Genomic DNA, 21,473 nt, shown 5'->3' on the forward strand with positions numbered 1-21,473 from the left:
TCTTGTCTCTGGTTTTGCCTTTTTACCACTGTAGCCCCAGATGTCTGGGCTGCATACATGATGAACAAAGTGCATGGGAGACATTATCAGAACTCGGGTCACAGACAATTTCCATAGTGATCAAGTGTCTCACATGCACAAAGCACAATTTGCATTCAGGAACTCAGCAGCCTTTCACCCACATAGCCCTGCATACTACCCTGGCCTCCCTGGGCTGGGAACCTCACAGCTAGTGGGAGTACAAGCCATGTGCTGGTTCTCACAGGTGTGACAGAGCTGCCTGGCCATCTTGGGTTCTGATGACTACAGTGTTCATAGAAAGGAGAACCCTGCTATCTGGTAGCTCACTGAATCTGGAAGCTTCCAGAATCTGGGGTTGTTGGGCTATACTCGCATATTTTGTTTTGTTTTTTAATTGTGGGTACCTTGTAAAGTCTTCATACTCTGCATATTGTCATATTGCATATTTTTGTGACTGACAATTATGTGTTAAAGATAGATTTGTATTTAAACTGTCTTGAAGTATTTCTTAAATATAGAAGCTTTTTAAAGTTTGTTTTTATACTGTTTTCTTGACATAATGCTGCTATAAATAATGTCCCGAGGCTTGTTCTTGACCCCAACTGTAATAATCAAACAGCAGCTGAAACCTTGCGCAGTGCTAAGATTTAGCATCATTAACGATAAACTCCCTTTACCAGGATGTCTCCTAGTTAGGCAGGGAAATTAGTCACATAATGGCAGCCCCCGGTTCCTTGACTTACTCTAACTAAATTGTCCCTAACAGCTTAGAAATGAGCTGCAAAATTCTAAAGTGATTCATGCTCTGTTCTGCCCTTGTCATGGGGGGACTTTTTCAATTCTGCAATCCCGTTGCAACCCCATACTGAACTCTTGATCCTTCACTGCAGAAATTTGTTAGCTCTAGCTAGATTAGATTTTTCACAGCTAATCTAACTGCTGTAGGGGTTTGCAGAGTGGGGACAGAGCTGTGCTATTGGATTTGTCCAATTCATTTGACTCCAGGACTATAATTGCACTTATGTCTTACAAGGCTTTTATAGCCTCAGGCTGGCCAGCCACATGAAAAACAAATTGGCAGTGATACAGCGCGAGTGAAGGGGATGAAAGGCCCACATTATCAGTCTCCAGGCAGCTCTGTTCTGGCAGGAAGTTTCTTGGTTAATTTACAAATAAAACTTAGATTTTAGGATGGGCACACTGTCAGCTGAACAATGGGGATGTCAGGCTTGACTGTTACTTAGTAAAAGTAGCAGCCGGGCCCACTGAGGAGCCCAGATTCTTCAATCAAACAGACGACTCCTTCTGGAGCCAGCTGGCGATGTAATGCAATTAGTCGGGAAAGGAGGTCAGCCTATTAGGTGTGGACCATGACCGGTGTCACCAGTGGCGTGCAGGCGTGTAGCCTGGCAGCAGCAGGCAGAACAGCTCGGGCAGAGGAGCTTTAGAACTCTGTCAGGACCAAGGATGGCAGGACATGGGATTGATTTCTTGAGGCTCAAGAGCCTGTTTGTTCTGGGAAGAGAAGCCTTGAGGCCTCTGGAGTCTTGCATTGTGGAAGCAGAAGCCCACATGAATGCAACTCCTATTCTAGCCCTCATCTCCTCCTGAAGACGCATGCCTCCTGTCAAGTTGACTTGCCCCCATGCAAACTTGTGGGTGCATTTTTAAGGGCCTCTAATCAGAGTTCTGTAAAACTCATAAAGTGACATTGAAATTGAAATCCCCTTTGAATTGAGTACCACTTTACGTTTCTAGAATATTCCATTATGTTCTGATATACTCTGATGTGTGTAGTTTGTCTATACCAGTTTTACATACTTGGGCTCTTCTTATAGGCACAAGAGGTGTAATTTTTGTACTTTGTTCTAGATGTATCAGTCAATTGGTCCTGTGGCCTAAGCTCTTGGTTTTGTGGTTTAGTTAATTAAGCTGTAACATGTCCAGAAGTCTGAGGTGCCTGACACTGAAAGCAGCTCTGAGAATGGTGAATATTACAAAAATAGTTCTTCCTTAATTGCAGAATTGCCACATTGGAAGGAAGGGTCAATCAGTGTGGCACTGCTCTCCCATGCTAGAGTTTTCTCAAAATACTGCTGCAAATAAAATTAGGAAGGGTTTACTGGGGATATGTAATTGAATAACACAGTTTAGAAAGGAGTAGAGTAACTGCAAAATTTCAATAATCAGTGTATCATTCAGAGTCTATTCTGCCCTTGTGGATGAAAGGAGAGACTATAGGTTTTGGGTGTGGCATTGGGTGGTAGCAACAAGGTTGATATTTGGTAAATGGGTTGTCTCCATTCAGTCACTTCTGCCAACATCCTAACCAAGAGTATAGGGCCAGCTCTCTTTGTAGGATAGGGGCTGTAAGCTGAACTCCAGAATAACTCATTTCTTAACTGTTAGCTCCTATTGCCCAAAATTCCTCCCAAAGTTTCAATTAGATCTACATTTACCATGGAAACCTGTCCATCTTATCTTGTTAGCAACCCTAGCGCTCATGCTGTCACTACAAAAGGACTAAGTGGCAAAACAGTGTCACAAGGTCTTTGGAAGCCCTGTAAGAAATGGGAAACGCAGACAGGCAGAAATCTGAGCTAAGAATGGCTGGAATGTAACTCAGAGAGTAGCAGTGCAGAGCTACTAAGGCTCTAGGTTCAACCCCCAGTACTGCAGAAAGAACAAACGAAAAGGAAAAGTGGGCTAGAGGGACACCTTCAGCCATGAGTGTTCAGTGTCTTAAAAAGAAAAGAACAACAAAACTTCTATGCTGGAGCTGGGTTGGCTGAGCTACGGTTTTTCCTTTTCTGCCTGCTACCCTGGGAGCCTTTAATACTAGTGTCGGGGTAATGATGGAGTGAGGAGAAGAAGAAAAAAGATGCACTGGTTATGCTTGCATTTACAAAGTTGTTGACTCCATTCAGTTGTCCTGGATCATCATGACTTGTGCTGGGCCTCTGAAGTCTGGGCCTTCCCTTTCTGGAGCCACTATTCAGACACAGTCGAATCCCATACCTTACTCCATATAGCACAAAGGTCTCTTTCTAAGTAATTAATGGATACAGTCACTTCCAGAAGGGCATGGGTGAAAAAGAAACAGGCACTGCAACAAGCAGCTGCCTTTGTAACTGGATGACTAGAAAAGAGGCCGTGCTTGGGTTACCGTGGGTGTTTCCCTGTATAATCAAATGGTTTCTAAAGAAAATGAGGTCCATACTAACATGTTTCAAATATGCGCACTATCCCAGAATATGATTTTTTTTTATATTTTTAAAGGTAAGACTAGGACATATGCTCTAATATAACATCTCAGTTTTATTAAGGTACTTTTAAGTTTGGTCACTTATACCGTCCATCTGTTACATGAGCAAGAATTCTTGCTTCTGTTGCTGGATAACATTCCCTGATGCAAGGCAGAAACCTCATTCCCCCAAGGCTTCTAAGTCCCTGGTTCCGCCAGTCTTTCCAGCTTCAGAACTTCAGTTTGGGCCAATGTTTTCACCACTGTGGTCTGTTTTCCCTTTAGTTATCTTCTAGGCCTTCTTGAATGATTTCTTTGCAGCTTTCTCCAGATTAGCTTTGTGGGGTTGCCACACAGGCAGTTGATCAGTGATGTTCTTGTATCTAGTAAGATTTCTTCTGGAAGAGCATGTAAGGGTCTCTAGAGACCTTCCTACAACCTTCTCAGAGACACCAAGAGTCTGGGTTTTTGGAGTTTATAGTCAGTCTCTTTATTTATAAAATGTCAAAATAAGTGAGCTAAACTACTTGAGCTATAGCAGTAAAATAGCTTTTGATGTAAGCTGAGATCAGGAATGTTCAACTTGCAGTCCCAAATAGCTATGAATGCAGCCCAACCCAAAACTGTAAATTTATTTATAACAGTATAAGATTTGTTTGTGTGTGTGTATGTGTGATTTTATTTATTTATTATAATTCAATTATATGGGTTTTAGTGTAGTGTGTGTGTGTGTGTGTGTGTGTATGTGTGTTCTCATAGTCTCTGGTCCTCTCTCCCATGATGTTCTGTGTACTTGACAGAGCATTCCTGAGCAGGTATTTCTTGTATAATAAAGATGGAGTTATATAAAATCAGTGGGAAGGGTAAATGACATTTTATGTGAACATTTTGGAAATCTTTAAGTGCTGGGTGCTAGTATTCCCACCAAATTTAAGTTTTAATTTAAATTAAATCTATTTATCTCCTTAAAAATATAATTTCTTATATTCTTTTTCTCAAAAAATTATCTCAAGACCAGTTCTCACACTTTTGTCAACTCTTGTGTTGGAGTAGCTTGTCTTACCTTATGTTGTTATTTCTTAGTAGCCCGCTGGATTAAGAGGTTTAAAGATTTAAAGTAATATCTAAATAAAAAAATGAATGTCATTTAGTTGCTGAGAAACATTCTCAGCACTGTAGCGTAGGACTGATGTAGAAATAGAATTCTGTGTAAAAGGAGACCTCAGAGAGGTCCCCTCCGTCCCACTGGAATGTGCCCTTGGGCTTCTGTGTGTGATCTTAGAACCAAATGTGCATCCTGGCAGATGGGCTGGAGTTTCATGAAACTGTACGTTTTAGAATTCTCACTTAAGGCATCAGTGCAGTAGCCTGATTTAGGACTAAAATACTTTTGGCCTCCAAGTTTTCTAATTCAATTTATAAGCCACAACCCCTCATAAACTGTTGTTACCACCTCGGTTAATAAAGAGCCAATTTGCTATTGCAGCTCCGTCACCTGGGGAATGACGAGGTTCACATCGTCTGGTCTGAACACTCCAGAGACTACCGCAGGGGTATTATCCCAACAGCCTTTGGAGACGTTTCGATCATTATTTACCCAATGAAGAATCATATGTTCTTTATCACGATAACAAAGAAACCTGAGGTATGCTTTCTCCATTGTTGCCCTGACTCCTACATTTTCCACTGGATTCATGTCCTCAAAATAACTGATAAATGTCCTACGAGTGTCAGAACTGTGTATGCTAGATAGGAATTTCAGTGAACTGTGATTCTCAAAAGAACTCTAATCATAAACACAAAATTTCATGTGTTATTTGAAAATTATGTTAGAAAAATGTATGGGATTTTAAATAATTTTAATGCTTTGAAATGTTATAATTTTAAGAATGTCATAATTTTTTAACTGTGGCACATTATTAATAATAAGTTATGAAGCTGCATTATCACATGGTTATTTGGGGAATAACCGTGGGTCTAGAGTCCAGCCCTGTCTAATGCATGGGCATTGGTCACTGAACCCTGACTGGTGATGTGAGGTCAATCCTGAAGGATTTTGGACATGTCCACAAAGACACTGGGGCCCTGAAGCACAGCCAACATGATGAGTATTAGCAATCAAAGCACCTTGCTACAGAATCAATTCAGCCATGTCAATTGGTATTGATCACAGGGCTGGCTGGAACAATCCAATGGTCTATGTTCTGTGTACTAACCAGCTGTAGTTTCGATCCTTGTCATGCCTTTACTGGTATTTTAACACTGCTTTGTGTAGTGACTTATTTTACTTTTAATTCATTAGGAAGAGTATTCTTAGGTTTGAAATTAAACATATTAAGCATATAATCTACTCTTTAAGAAAAAAAAATGACTGTTCTTTTCAGCTTGATATTAAATATAATATTTATTTATACCCCAAAATCATTTTCCTGAAGGAGCTCATCATTATTCTAAGAACTTTTTTTAAACTTTAAAAAAAAAAGTCATGAGAATTGTTGTATTAATTCAGATTTGCAACCTAAAGTTATATTATGAACATTGGACGTGCTAACAAGTGTAAAAGAGCTCCAGACATTGCCTGGCATCAGGGTAAAGGCTGCTTCTCTGTTTGCCATGTGATTGTTAGGGCTGCCATCAGGTTTTCTTATATAGTTAGTATCACAGAAATAAAATCAGTAGAGTTCTAAGTTTAACATATGTGTTAATTCTCCATTGTGTGGGCGTTATCGATCTAGGAAGGCCTAATGAAAGGGGGAGTTCTCTCTCTGTTCATAGAAAGAGGTCAGAATTCATATTAGATGTTTGTGTTTCTCTGAGTCAGACCCCTGTGAATGTCAGGTTTTCAGTTTTGTGCTGTAAGAAAAAATGGCTCAGAAAAAAAGAAAGAATAAAATATGAAGGTGACCAAGAAAAAAAAGAAAGAAAATGGCTCAGTGCTAGCATTTACATTTGCCCATGAAGAAAATTACTTATAAGAATTAAAGTTATAATTTTAATCTTAGAGAAGCAATAGATTTAGTCCTTTTTTTGCTTTTAAAAATTTGTCTTTTATATGTATGTAGTGTAGAACTAGTTTCATTAGTTCGTTTTCAGGATGGTCCTCTAAAATGTCATAATGTCCTTAAAATGCCCTTCATTTTCAAAGTGAATGAAGAGCATAGAAAGCATTTCATTTCACTGTGCTGTGTCAGAAAATGGCATTTCTCCAAGTAGCATAAAAAGTCATTAATATACTTTTTAAATTTTCCAACAAAATATGTGTAAGATAAACTTGGTCATCAATTCTGACAAGATGAATTGAAAAAATTAGTTTCCTAACATTTTAACTCAAAAAAGCCTAAAGAGGAGAAGAGAATAATAGGGCAACTGAAAACTTAGTATTATCCCTACATTTAAAGTACAAACCATTACAATGTAATAAAATTAATCCAGACATTTCCAGGGCAAGTGTAGCTGACCTTTTGTTCACCAACCACTGACCCCAGGGTGAATGCAAGAGGCTTTCGGAGGGAAAGTCTGTTTGTTTGGCTTCAATCCCTGGTATTTAAATTGCATTCCCTAATCAAATGAAAAGGCTGTCCTCTCTATCAGGTTACAGAATCCATGGCAACATTTGGCCTTTTATATCCATAATGTTAGCCTTTTTGTTTGCATCTAAGTAGAGACACCTGGAGCAATGCTAACATTAACCGATTTAGCATTAATAGCTTCATTATATAAGAATTTCTGATCAGATAGCTGTTACTTTTGTTATATTGCTTCAGCTTGTATTGTTGTCATTTTTTATCTCCTTGCTTGGCAACCAGGCAATGATTTGCAAATTTTTTTGTCTTGATTAATTAAGCAATATAATTATCAGTAACCGTGATGCAGTCTTTGCTCAACAAAGCTTCTGAGAGAAAACAATGGTAAGTCTGTTAGTATGAATGCATTCCACGCGTCCCAGATGCATGAGGATATTATGGACAATGAGGGGAAAGGCCGCCTGTGAGCGAGGACAAAGGGTGCCACGCAGACTCGACACACTGCACATACCGCCAGGGACATGCTGCGGGCTCCCTGGGACACAGACGCCTCGTTAGATTACAGCTAGTCAGCAGAGATTAATTCTCAGCCATTTGGCGCAATAATTTACCCATTCCCCAGTCTTTTAACTAGTGCTTCTTACTATGGAACTGAAGACTTTGTACTCAAAGGTTTACTTAACCTTAGCTACTTTTAGGCATCTCCAACAAAATCATTATTTTTGTTTAGAGATTATACTAACACGACTGCTTGGGTTGAAGAATATTGCTGTAAGAAGATAGACTAAGCAAATGTTTCAGAAATTATAGGTGGAATCAGCAACAGTCTTTTAGCACCTGTATATTTCATATGAATACAATGTGACTCTAGCTTAAATATATTTATTTTACTCATTTCTAGGCAGCCATACTTCTCTAAGAATAATTTTAATCCTTTTTTGGAGGGGGGAAAAACTCATCTGTACACAAAAGTCCTGCTCATTGGATAGAGTCATGCATATTCAAATTGTACTTTCATTCACTTGGCCTCATTAATAGCCTATGTAATAATGTAGGGCTATTTGTAATACAAGCTCACAGGCAGCATTACTTCCAAGTCCTTTGAAATTTAACATATTTCTCTTTTTCATTCCATACACCCTCTTTAAATATACAAATTATGTGCCTGGCAGAATCCGCCCCCTCTTAATAATGCCCCGCATTTGTAAAATGGTACATTGAAAAAGCATGGGTGTGCTTTTTTGAGTGCACAAAACCCTCATGGCTGAGAGGGTCTGCTCACTTTATGAACGTCGTACTGAACCTCTGCTTTTTTCTTTTTTTAAAAAAAAAAACTGTGTTTTACAGCATTATTTCATTGTTGATTTCCAAATAAGTCCATTCCCATCTCCATAAATATTGACACAATAAAATTTTGATCATAGAAAAGAAATATGTGATTATCAGATTTACATTTTTTGCCTACTTTCATCAGTCAGCCATTCAAGTTTCCGTGACTGTCCATGGGTGCTGTTGAAGTGGTATCTGGTTCTCTTGTGGCTTCATGGGTGTGTGGGGTGGAGATGCGTGTATGCATGCAGATGTATAGGAATGTACCCCTCTTCCAGATGATACCTAGCTCAGGACCTCTGTCTGGAGCCAGCAGAGGACTGATGTGCAGGAAGTCACAAGAGCATTTAAGCACTAAGGGTACGAGGAGTCCAGTTTGGGCATCTGTGTTTTTGCGAAGAAGTGTTTTAAGCTTGCTGGAGTTGCCCCATTATACAGGGAGTGTGCTTGCCTTTGCTGCATGGTTTTGAAATTTTCTCTTGATTTCATATTATAATTTCTTAAATATTTATCTTAATATCAGCCAAATAATTCTTCAGAGATTCTATCATTTACTTTAAAATATTCTAGAAAATTCTCAAGGAAGTAAATTAACTTTGGAAAATACTAAGATTATTTACTTTAAAAAGATCATTGAAAATACCAAAGAACTGGTTTTCTTAAACTAACTTATTAATGGATTGCTTCAGTGTGTTCAGTTTAGGTTATGTATTGTTAACACTGATTTTAGTAAAGAAGTGGTGATGAGAAGTAGCAAAAAGGCACCTGCTTGTCGACGTTTTAAATTCACACTTTCTTACTAATACACTGCGCTGCTAATTAGAGGAATTCCCTATGTAATATGGATTTACATTATCCCTTTTGTCCAGTTTGTAAAAGATTGAGTCACTCACAAGCAGGTGCCAAAGAATAGAGAACATTTATTTTACAAAAGGGCCTTGATGCAGACAGAAGAAACCCACAGCAGCACCATTATTAACTTACCTCCTACCTCACAGGAATTTGGCTTTTGAGATCCCCTTTTCTACTGCTTTTCCTTAGAAGTTGGCACCATTCTCCTCTTTCTTACTTAGCCCTTGACATATTTGTCTTCCCTTGTGGGTTTATCACCCTTCCTTGCTGAATGTACACCACATAACCAACTTCAGTCCAGGCTTTGTGCCAGGAAGCGAGCTCTCATTCTCTACTCCTGAGCTACCACAGTGGGAAGAGCACTTGACCCAGGAGACAGGACATCTCCAGGCCCTCTCAGTGGCTTCATAAGGTCCTGCATGTGTGTACACCTGCTGGCTCTTTAGCCTGACAAAGGAAGGGGGTGTTGGAACTGTGCTGGCCCCCACTGTGAAAGGAAATAGCCCACTGCATGGGAAGTATATTTGCTAGACTAAATTAGAAATTTAATACTTTGGTTTTCGTTTTGTTTTGTTTTTCTTTCTTCTATGTTCTTCTTTAGTATAGGCATATAAGGAAGAACAGTTAACTTTTTATTTTTTTTGAGACAAGGTATCACAGAAATCCACTTGTCTCTTTCGTGTGTGTGTGTGTGTGTGTGTGTGTGTGTGTGTGTGTCTGTCTGTCTGTCCTTGATACCGGGGCCTAGCAATGTGGAACAGGCGGTAAATATGTGATGGAATGATTGAAAGAGTTTTTCAGTAGGAATGAGTATCACAGAGCAAAGGAAACAGAGTGAAAGGATAGGTGGTACAGAGGCTGCTTTTTTAGTTTGTACCAAGGACACCAGGACATAAGCCAAAAACCAAACAGGAAGTCTTAGGGAAGACATCAGGAGACAAACAACTACAGAGACACACAATAACACTACACAGGATTTCTGTTCAGAAACCATGTCAACAAGAAGAGAGGAGAGCTGTGCACTAGATTGATGAAAGAAAAACTGCCCAGAATTCTGTGTCTGTGGAAATGATCCTTCAAAAGTAGAGACTTCCTCAACCAAACAAGACATTTTGAGAGAATCTTGTGTTAAATGTTAAATTCTTCTAACAGTAGGAAAAAATAAAGGCTATTTTTGTCAGGATAGTGCCTGTCACATAAACTTGAGGATCTAAGATGAGGGAGACAGAGTTAGAGGATCTCCAGGGCTCATTGGGTAGTCAAGTCAGTGAGCTCCAGGTTCAAGAGATGATGACATACATTGGCCTCTGGCCTTCATATATGTTCATGTACACATACCCCAACAAACAACACCACATATACAAAAAGAAGATGCATGCATCTACATAAAAAAGAATAACTTTAGAGAAGGAATAAATGAAGGTAAAATGAAATGCTTTGATGGGCAGTGTTGGCACACATCTTTAATCCCAGCACTCAAGAGGCAAAGGCAGGCGGATCTCTTGAGTTTGAGGCCAGCCTGATTACAGAGCGAGTTCCAGAACAACCAGGGCTAGATAGATAAACCCTGTCTTGAAAGAAAAAAAAAAAACCAAAAAAAAAAAAAAGTACTTCACTTTTCTTGTTAATTGATCTAACAGTTAGTAGTATGTTTCACATAATAATAGCAACAATAATTTAAAGTAACAGTGGGCAACAATGACATAAGAATGGGACCAAGGGTTTGGGGATGGGCCTCTCATAGTGTTATTTAAAGGGGACATTTTGAATAATTATGGAAGTATTTTAAATGTGGGGCAACCTTTAAAAAAGTGTTTAAGGGTTGGGCAGTGGTGGTGCAAGCCTTTAATCCAACCACTTGGGAGGCAGAGGCAGGGGGATCTCTGTGAGTTCAAGACCAACCTGGTCTACGGAGCGAGTTCCAGGACAGCCTAGGCCATCACACAGAGGAAACCCTGCCTCAAATGAATAAATAAGTGTTTAAAATATGAATTGTAATTGATATGATAAATGAGAAGAAAGATAAAATCATAAGAACTTTCTGATAAAACCAGAGAAGATAGAAGTAGAAGACCAAAACGAAAACTAAAATAACACAGCACATATTAATTATCACTATCAAGAACTTTATAATCACTATTCTAAATATTGAATTAAAAGACTGGAGGTATAGCTCAGACACAAAGTACAAACTTAATAGCACGAACAAGCCCCAGGTTCAATCTTAGCAATAGGAAAAAAACACAGATATTGTCAAGGTGCAAAAAAAAAAAAAAAAGGAGAAGAGGAAGACAAGGCCCAACAATAAGCCATCTAGCAAAGACCTTTAAATAAATGCTAATGAAGAATATACCATGCTATCACTAATCAGAAGCTAGGCTAGCAGTATCAGCCAGCTTCAAGTAATGAAAGTGATCAGAGATAAGGGAAGTATTGCACAGTGATTCTGTGGACAGAGAGGCTTCCTGGGTTATGATAATTGAGCTGGGACCCAGTGAAGCAGGTATTCCAGATCTCATCAAGTATGAAGCAGGAAGGACAGGACAAAGACCTGAGGTAGTCTGAGCTTCAGGAGTGACTACAGGAAACATCCTATGTGACCAGCATCAGAGAAGTGGGCTGGCAGGCCGTGCATGCAGAGCCCCTTGGGTCACAGTGGAGTCTGTACCACTATTTTGACTTTGATGACCTTGAGAAAAGCAGCAAGCCACTCCAGTCTTCATCATTTCTCTGTAAAGTGGGGATAGAGAAGAGTTGGGAGACATCCACTCAGATGTTCCTGAGTTTTTAAAACTCCTGGTCTGTGATTAATACAATCTCTTAATGAATTAAAACAGACATTCATTATGTATGTAGGACAAATTAAGTGGTCAGCTTTTTTTATAAGACATTCATTGAGGTGCCATGTTGCTTCCCAACAGGACTTGCTCATTACTTGAAAATTATTTACTGTGTCTACCCCAGGCTCTGTGAAATAGTTTAAATCTGTTTTCTCTCGTCTTTCAGGAAACTAGCTCAAATTCAGCAAGCCATTTTCTTAGCAGCGCAGTCCTTAGAGTGTCCCCTAAAGAGAGCTGTATTCTCTTGAAGACATCCCTGTGTCCCCTTGCCACATCTTGCCCTGAACCACATGTGCAAAGTGCTGCAAATATATTATGTTGCACTTTCCACAAAAATTTTTCCCTAAACCGACAAATTGTCTTCTAATACTACCTTTTCAATTGACTGTCTCTCACTTCAGTATCTCAGGTACAGATACAGAAGTGCAGCTGCTCCCTTCCAATTCATAATTCCTGGGAGATTGTAGACGTTCCCCAAGCGGAAAGCTGTGACCAGACATTGTGTCGTAGCTCTCAGGAAGGTGCTTATAGGAGGTGTGTTCTGGCTGTACCAGCAAGTCCTGGATGTCCCCTACCCTTGGGCATCCCTAGAGCAGGACCAGGCCCTGGTCTGCATGGCCTCTGGTTGCCTAGAAGTTACTTCACCCTTTTGACCTCTCTTATTGAAGCTTCTTTATTCTCCAAATGGTATGTGATCCTTTCATCATTGTTTATAAGTACCTTTTGTTTTAGGTTTCCGTAGAGGATTGGTGAAAGATGTGGGAAAACGTGTTATTTGTTGTTCTAATCAACCCCCTCAAAGCTCTGCTGAAGTCCAGCTGAAGCATTCTCCTTTAGAGCAGCTGGAGCCTCTTGGGGATTGAGGGGGGAGTTATTCCTGACCAAGCATTTATGGGGAAAGCTGTTTCGATCTGTCAAGATCTGACAACTCTCCACGTGCTCTTTCCCACACATGCAGACGCTCTTAATAACCCCTCTACTTAACCTCTACATCTAAAGTTATTTCCGAATTCGCGGTTGCGGTGATCCTTCCCGTACACTTACTGCTTCATAGCGGTTGTGCTCATTATGGCAATTGCTTTTGACCTCTCAGATCGTTTCTCTTCCCCCATCATTCTGTGCTGTAAGCAGGTATTCTCTAGTATAAAAGAATGTGTTCTCTCTACCTGACTTTGCCATTTTGGTCTCTGGCCACCTAACTTTCAAGGATCATCTAAAAAATACATCTGTAGCCTCTGTATGTAGATGCATAATAATGAAGGACTTTTCATATGTGTGTGCTTCAGAGTATTCATCCTATAGCCACACCAAAGACAAATATGAGATGTTCAGAAGAAACTCGAATCCAAAACCTTTATATTACATTACTGTCTTCTCTTATGATAGAGTCAGTGCCAAAAAGCCAGACATAAAAATCATGGCCATATCTTTGTTATGAGTGCAATACCTGCAGCATTGGGGTGTATAACTGGCCGATTAGGGAAGAAGACAGTTTTCAGCATGGACTGGATCTCAGTAAACCCATGCATAGCAATAGTCTGATTCTAAAAGCTCACGGTTGTCTGTGAAGCATTTGCCAGCTCCAGTTGAAAGCATCAAAATGTTCCAGCTGAGTCCTTGGGGGATTAGTTCTTATGTATCAAATGGAGATTTGTCCCAAATATTGTCGTCACCCTTGCAGCTAGTTAAACCCTTAGGCTGATGTACTTGACAGTGATAGCAGGTGCCATGAACTTCGAGATCACTACTTCTCAGCAAAACGCTGCCTTTGTGTTCACAGTTGGCCAATAAGAAAGGTTGGATGTGAAAATGTTCTGCTTTGCACCCTAGCCTGATGGGTATAAATTAGCTTGGGCTGTAATTTCTAGGCATGTGCTTCCTCTCAGCCAGAGCTGTGTATCATTTAGTCGCGGCCGACATGGCAGGAGCTCCAAAGCTATCTTCCATCTTGCAGCTAGCTGGTAAGGAAAGCCAGTTTGTTAACAGTCATAGAAAATCTTAATACCTAGACTTTGGTCATTATACTAGGATAAGACACTCGGGAGTTGTTCAGATTTAGATAGATGAAACATTGGAATCCAGGTTCTGATCAGAACTTTGGATGTAGCCTTTCATTAACTTTATCTTGAGTATGGGACCAGGAGGTGGTGCCCCGGAGCTCTTTGTTCCCTGTCCCCACTGTTTTCCTAGGGTAGGGCCGCTCATCCAGACCCTCCTTTACTGTCTGTCGCAGTGCACCGTGATCCCAGAGCCCAATGTAGCCAGTAGCCATCGAAGAGAACGGGAGTACTACTGCATTAACTTCTCCAAAGAAATCAAACATCAGAAGAACAGGAGAACAAGCGTAAAGTGGAAGGCCATGCCTTAGGCCTAGACTTCAGTTTTCTGATTACAAAAGAATTACCACCCTCTTGGGGGTCACTGGTTCCTGGGATATGCCACATCTCACAAGTCAACATCACCAACTCCAGAGTCTTAGGTCCCAAGTAGATGTGACTCCTCCCTTTGGCTCCATAGGGCCTGTATGAACTGCTCTAGTATCTTATCTCTTATGCCACAGCTTACAACATGCTTTCCTACAACTAAAGTAAGCCCCTGCCCCATTCTTCCTAAGGAATGTCTACTTCCCTTAGCCTCCGTCATCTTTGTGTAACTGTTCAGGCTAAACCAGACACTGCACTGAGTCCTTGAATGAATGAGTCTATAAGAGGAAGTGATGGTGATGTAGAGACTTCTTGTCAGATATAGCAGAAAAGATCATCTCATGTACTTAGATTACTTCTCTGAAGGTTTTGTGATTTTTTTCTCTGTAAAACCTATAAGACCTCTGTAGATCATATTTTGTGATGTAATAAAATAATGATAATAATTATGTATCATTTTATTTTCTTATCAGTTGTTGCTGAGAAAAGTAGGTTATGTGAGTCCATTCTATATCTGTTGATGTTTTGATCATTTCCCACAGACTTTTTATTATAATTATATAATAATATAACAACTAAAATAGTAACAGTTTTGGTTATTTCCTTCCAACTCATAATATCCACATATTCGCCCCTTTCTTTCTCTCCTGTCCTGGCAAATTCACTAAGGAAAGTGCTCTTCTCATTGACTCTCACATACCACTTCCCAGTGTTTCACTACTGCCATAGTTTAGTATATGTTAGTGCAAACTGTTTTTGGTTTTTGGTTTAGGGGGCTGTGAAGGGGTTTGTCCTTCTACACAAAACAATAAACAGGACAGAATATACTAGCAGCAGGCCGCAAGAGTGAAGATACTCAAATGTCCAACAATACTTTTAATGAAGTTCCTTTTTATTTAATAGCTAAGAAATTTTTATGAATAGAATTTGAATTTAATGAAACACTTATTTGTTTGTTTGGTTTGGTTTTTTGAGTCAGGGTTTATCTGTGTAGGCTTGGAGCCTATCCTGGAACTCACTCTGTAGATCGGGCTGACCTCGAACTCACAGAGATCCGCCTGCCTCTGCCTCCTAAGTGCTGGGATTAAAGAAGTGGGCCATCACTGCCTGCCATGAAACACTTATTTTAAAGCTATTTTCTGAAATGATCATCTTACTTTTCACATTTAAATGATGTTGTTTTCCACTTCCCTAAAACCTTCTAGAAGGTTTTTGACTTCCTTAGAGTAGAAATTGAGAATTATTACAATTTTCTACAAAGTTCTCCCTGTTTCCTGCCCCACTTCTCTCCCTTTTGGTTTTCCTTCTACAATTTGGCTCTGGCAACTGTGACTCTCCTCCTTTGCTTAAACACACTAGTCCTATTCCTAATACAAGCTAGACACCTGCTGTTCTTCATGGAATATTCTTCCATCCATTGTCCTCATAGATCCTGGTTCGTTCTTCCAACTCCTACAGACTTTTAATGAAACATTTCCATTAAAGCCTTCCCTCTCATTGTGATGTAATTGGAGATACACATCCACCCAAAAGCCCTTTGCTCTTCTCTGAATCATCATCTATTTTACATATCATATACGGTATGTGTTTAACTGTTTGTTTTCTGAAATCTGTAATAAACTTTGAGTTAGCTTATAGCAGAGATTTTTATGTGTGTGTTCTTCACAAAGGTCTATCATATAATATTGTGAAAAATCAAGAGAAATTGTACGCGTATATAAGAGTTACTAGCCAGCTCCAGTCCCAAATCTCACTGAGCCAACAACCTCCATGTTAATGAGTAGAATTAATGAAATTCTAATAGAGGGGAAAGGAAGAGAAAAGAAAGACATCCACGAACACTGTGGTTTGCCCACATGGTGGAAATGTATCTAGCAAAATAGAGCCAAGCCTGGTTCTGAACATAGTTTTTCTGTTATGAATTCCAGGTTCCGTTCTTTGGGCCTCTGTTCGACGGAGCCATCGTGAGTGGGAAGCTGCTGCCAAGCCTTATCTGTGCCACTTGCATCAATGCCAGCAGAGCGGTGAAGTGCCTCATCCCACTCTATCAGAGCTTGTATCTTTTTGCTGTGAATATGTAACTTATTAACCCTCCCCAGGGTGAGATTCCTGGAGAGCTTTCAGGAGAGGTAAGTGGGCTTCAGGCCCAGGCTGTGCTGCTGTTTGTTGATCTCTATGAAGTACAATGATATGGGGCTGCATTGAACATAGTTTGTTTCCCTAGTTTGTTCAGGAGTCTTTGTCTGAGAGGCCGTGACTGTCATGCTCAAGGTCATGGCTTCTGGGACTTTTCCCAGATTCAGTCTCTTCTTTTTCGAGTCAAAGTCCACTGTGCAGAAAGAGGAATATGTAGCAAACCACTGTAATTCTCATTCAGAGCACCAGAAAGCAAAAGCAAATGAAGTAACTAATAAATCAGAAACTGTACACAGCACCTGAGAAATGCAGAGAGTTCTGATGGATGAAGGAAGGAGAAATTACACCTGGCAGAAGAGAGAGGGAAGGGAGTCCTTGAATCAAGTTGTATCTGGATCCATCACTAAGAGTGGAAAGAAAATTTTTTACAATTTTCTCCAATCATTAATATTTCCTCTTTTAATTTCTGTTCTCATCTCTGAAAACAGGAGAAATTTCATGTTTCTAATTTTTCTTTCAAGCAATAATTGATATATATAGCTCCTAAATCCACATGTGATCTCCAACTATAAGAAAAGAAAAAGATTAAGATGAATGACTTCATAAAACCACTACAAAAACCATCTAACTTCCTAACAAAACTTAGAATTTCTTTGTTTCTAATTGGTATCAACAATGATTAAAAACACATTCTATTTGACCTCTCCATAGACTTCTCCCAGCCTGATTGTAAGTGACGTATTATTAGTGGGTAGCGGGCGAGTGAGAAATTACATGTAAAGAGATACAGTTTGTGACATACCTTTCATTAAAATATTGGTCATTCAGTTGAATAATATCCTGCCTTTAGATTTTAAAAAGTACATATGCCATGTGGCAACTTAAAATTATCATAGAAATTAGTAGTAGAAAAGAGCTATTAGGTCCCATCTGGTCCCTCCCCTGGGGCCAGGCTGCATTATTCCCTCCAGCACACACTCATGCTTTGTCCTGACTGGTGGGGAGTGTTTGGAAGCAGCACTCTCTGCAGAGACTTCCAGAACACCCCAGATGTAACCTATAGCTGCTGCCATTTCCACCTCCAGCATGGAGTTTATATTTCACATAAACTGCAGCTTACAGGACCTTCTTGGCAAAAATGAGAAAGACCTGTCCACCAACTGGTCTGTCAGTTGGTATATGACCTGGGATGAGCTAGACACCTGTCAGTCAAGGATACTAGGCTGAGGCACAGAAGTCCTTTGACAACAAGAACACCCTATTTTGTAGAAGTCCACTTTGATGTTTTCTAATCTTGTCACACCCTCTCCCCTTATCAAACAAATCACAAAACAAATGTTTTGTCATTTTGCTGAACATTAGCTATGTGCTTTTGAGCAGTCAGATTTAGGGAAAACAGTATTTTTAAGGGTTGAAAAGATAATGATCAGTATCTCCTTAAAAACCTCAAGGAAATCACATCATGAGTGTAGGTGCCAGTACTCAAAAATAGCTCATAAAATAGACGATTTGATATCTTAGAGGACAATTTAGTATAAAGAGGAAAAATAATAACAAAACCTATTATATTGATCATCATAAAGTTTTAAATATTTTTCTCTTAATTAATTTGTTAGTCAAATAAATATCTAAAACAGTTAATCAAATGATTTACACAAATTTGTATACAATTGTCATGTGAGAAAAAATTTTTGATCATGTAGCTATTTCTGTCTGCAGAACTGCTAATACTGTAGTCAGAAATAAGGAATATAATAAAAATGAGGAAATGGGAAAGAGAAAAGGGAGATTTTTGTACTTTAAACATCCTCACTAAGTTTTACAGCTGTTTGTGTGAGCTTGTGCCAGCTGCTCCTGTAAGGTTCACTAGAACATTGAAGTCCTCAGTGCACTTTGGGGAGCATCTGACCTGCTCCAGTGTCATAGCCGTTGTCTGGAATTTGCTGCTTCATTGACATAGTTTTATATTTGAATTTTCAAAACCACTGACTATTCTAACCAGTCCCAATTATGAGTGCTAATTGCATGCCTTCATTTACCAAACACACAGTTCCTGTGGCCTGTCTGCCAACTCCAGTGCTGGAAGCTAGGGCCACTGCAGCATAGCAGGGCTCTAGGAGCCCAGTCCTTGTTGACACGTTTTAGAGACCTAGATGACACCTAAAGAACGCACAGGCTAATCAGTCCCTTATTTTCTGAGAGCAAGAGAGACTGAGAGTTGGGGTGAACAAGAGTCAGGATAAGGGGGCCCTCTCCAAGGAGAACATACTTCAGCAGAGACTGGAGAATGAGAGGAGCACAGGTGACACTCAGCAGAGGACCCAAGATTCAGTGCTCTGGGAGGTATATATATTACATGACTCCTGTATATGTTCAGGTCCACGAGGGTGCCTGCGATGGATGGACCCAAGAGTCAGCTGTGATAGCAATGGCATTCTAGGTGACCCCCAAAGAAGCTGCTCAGAGTTCCAGGACACATGTACCTCAGGATTCTCATCTTAGAACAGCATGCTAGAGGGTTCGTCCAGGGCTGCCCAGTAGACAGTGGATAGGCAAGAGGTGTAGGTGCCACTATACCCTACAAGCCCTGTGCAGACCCCTAAGGGGTAAGGTCATCAGCAGTGCCCTGGATGTATCTTGATCCTGTGCTCGTGACTTAACTTGACCAGTGGGGAACAAGCATCTGGTACTCCTTTTCAAGAGAGGGAGAAAGTGCCTAGAAAGGTCCTGAAGTATAAAGCACTCTCTGTTTTTTCACTGCCTTCCAATGTTTGCTACTTACCATCACTCAAAGTAAAGGAGTGTTAAATTTTAAATTATTTGCTTTGATTTTTATCATTCTAAATTATAGAGTACTAATTTGATAATAAATCTATAAGCTTTCAACTCATCAGCTGACATCAATAGCATTCTGCAATTCATATGCCATAGCTCATGTGTGCATATGTTTTGTTCTTCCTGTGTGTGTATTCCACCATTAGTTTGCTGCTGAGCAAGGAAGAACCGAGAGGCAGGGAAACCTGGGTCACCCTGTAATCCCTCACCTTCTGTGGCAGTTTGCAGAGCAAATGATTGACTACTACAAGGGAGTCGCACAGCTTGGAAAGGGTTTGATAGGGTTCTCTGGTTACTTGTGGCTCTGTGGCCACTCACTGCTGCTTGCTTTCCACAGTCAAAGCAAGTTCTGCTTTGGCAGAAAAGTGTGACCTCTCAGCTTTTATGATATCTTAGTCATTGAGGAAAGGGTTCTCATTTCCAGCTGCTCAAGCCAAGTGGCCCTGAAGCCCTGAAATCTCCTGTGCATGTTGAGGAACTCTGGCTCTAAATGTATGGCATTGGAAGGGGTGTGTGTTGTGTGTGTTTTGTTGTTGTTTCCCCTAAAGTCAGGCAGTATATATATCCCTTAGCACAGCTGTGTTGGTGTGAACCCAGACTCATTAAGGAAGGAAGCAATTTGTGTCTGCTGCCATAGAAAAAAACTTCACTTAAAGACCAAATAGCTGGAAGAATTACAGCTACCTGTTCCCAAGATGCAAGGCCAGAGTTGAATAATACGAATTTCCTTGTCAGCCAGGCTTTTTTACATAACTATCCTGAGACTTTGTTTTGCTTCTAATACGTAGATTACAGTTGTGAAATAACTACTAAGTTGTGACAAGATACTAATTTCTTCTCAGTGTCACCCCCCTCTCCAGGTGTCAGAGTGACCATTTAGTTAAGACCTTTGTAAATCCTTGAGGTGGGAGCACTTGCTTCTTTTGTGTAGTGACCACACACTGACCCATGACAACCAAAGCAGAGAGACAGTGAAATGACTTAGTTGTTTCTATCTCCCCATTCTCTCCCTGGTTGATTGATGTTTTACTTCCTTAGAATAGATTTGATTGGGATCCAGTTTTATGTAAATTTTAACTAATAGTAGAAATGTGGACAGTTAAGGGTCAATTTGACTCTGGAATGTTTAGAAAAAATGCACTTCCGATTAATTGGGGATTGGAAGCACTGCCCAAACAAATTTGTCTTTTGTTTCTCTTTTTAACAGTAAATCTAGCTTAAGGTCAATATCAAAGGAGTTCTTGTGTGAGGTTCTCTTGGATAACTGATCAAACAGTTGGAACTGCGTGGCAGAGGCACAAAGAAGACTGAAAAAAATCATTGTCTCCCATAATTAAAAAAAAAAAAATGTGAACACAGTAGGGCCGTGTGTAGAAAGCACCCTGTAATGGTGCCCAGCCCTTTTGTGGCTTGTGGGCTTTCCTGTAACCTCCTCAGTGGGCTGAACCAAATCTGCCAAGTGTACCTTCATCTTGTGGCCACTGCACCACTGAGTAGTGAGAGCCAGCTCACCTACCATCTTCCTCTCCTATCGCTCACAGGCAAGTAGGGCCTGTTCCTGGGCCTAGAGAACAGTTAAGTAGGAAGCTTGTCACATGTTATGTTGACAGTTCCCAAGCCAACTAAAGATTCCAAAATGAAACTGTGGTCTGCTGATAAAACTTCCTACAACCTCTAGAGCCAAGAGCTTTCATTCTCCTTGTCAGGGAAAAGGTTCTTTCACCATATGAAATGTGCCCATTAGGAGGAGTTCACCCCGAATCAAGCAGATGGTAGCTTTCTGGACTAAATGTCCACTTCAATAGAACAATAGTCTCAGTGGCATTTGCCATCTCTACTCTCTGGAAGTATCAATATTTGGAGAGAACTAGTATTCCTAAGATAACGTAATTGTATACCTCTTCTGTCACGAGTGAGATTTGCTTTTATTTTCAGCTGACAGGTACATAAATATTTGGTATATATGTAAGAGACATGTGCCTTTAATCACAAGATCCTGCTCCGAATTCACACAGCTTCAAAAATGACCCTTCTTTCTAAAGCTCTAACAATCCAGGTTCTTTCTTGTCCAGTGGGATCCTGAACTCTTCTTCCAGGACAGACCTTTGATTATTTTCTGCCCTTCTCCCTACACTGCAGAAAGAAAACCAAACCACACCATGTGTTATATTCCACCATGCACAATCAATTATGCATTTGTCAACGTCTGCAGCTTTCCTGCCATGTGCCAGGCACCATCCTAGCCACTAGGAGTATAAATATGAATAAG

General features: G+C 40.1%; 1 protein-coding gene across 3 annotated transcripts in view; it reads left to right on the forward strand.

Annotated features, from left to right (window-relative positions):
• Window positions 1–21,473, forward strand: part of Ralgapa2 (Ral GTPase activating protein catalytic subunit alpha 2) — a 273,816-nt gene that overhangs the window by 185,458 nt on the left and 66,885 nt on the right. For all 3 annotated transcript variants that reach the window (XM_041670313.1, XM_041670314.1, XM_041670315.1), the window contains 2 exons: window positions 4,752–4,910; window positions 16,162–16,289. In XM_041670313.1, the coding sequence (XP_041526247.1) occupies window positions 4,752–4,910; window positions 16,162–16,289 (287 nt within the window). The remainder of the gene's footprint in view (window positions 1–4,751; window positions 4,911–16,161; window positions 16,290–21,473) is intronic.

This window comes from Microtus oregoni, unplaced genomic scaffold (genome assembly GCF_018167655.1).
Source record: "Microtus oregoni isolate MIOR12 unplaced genomic scaffold, Mior012 000020F_ref0000438, whole genome shotgun sequence".
Lineage (NCBI taxonomy): Eukaryota > Metazoa > Chordata > Mammalia > Rodentia > Cricetidae > Microtus > Microtus oregoni.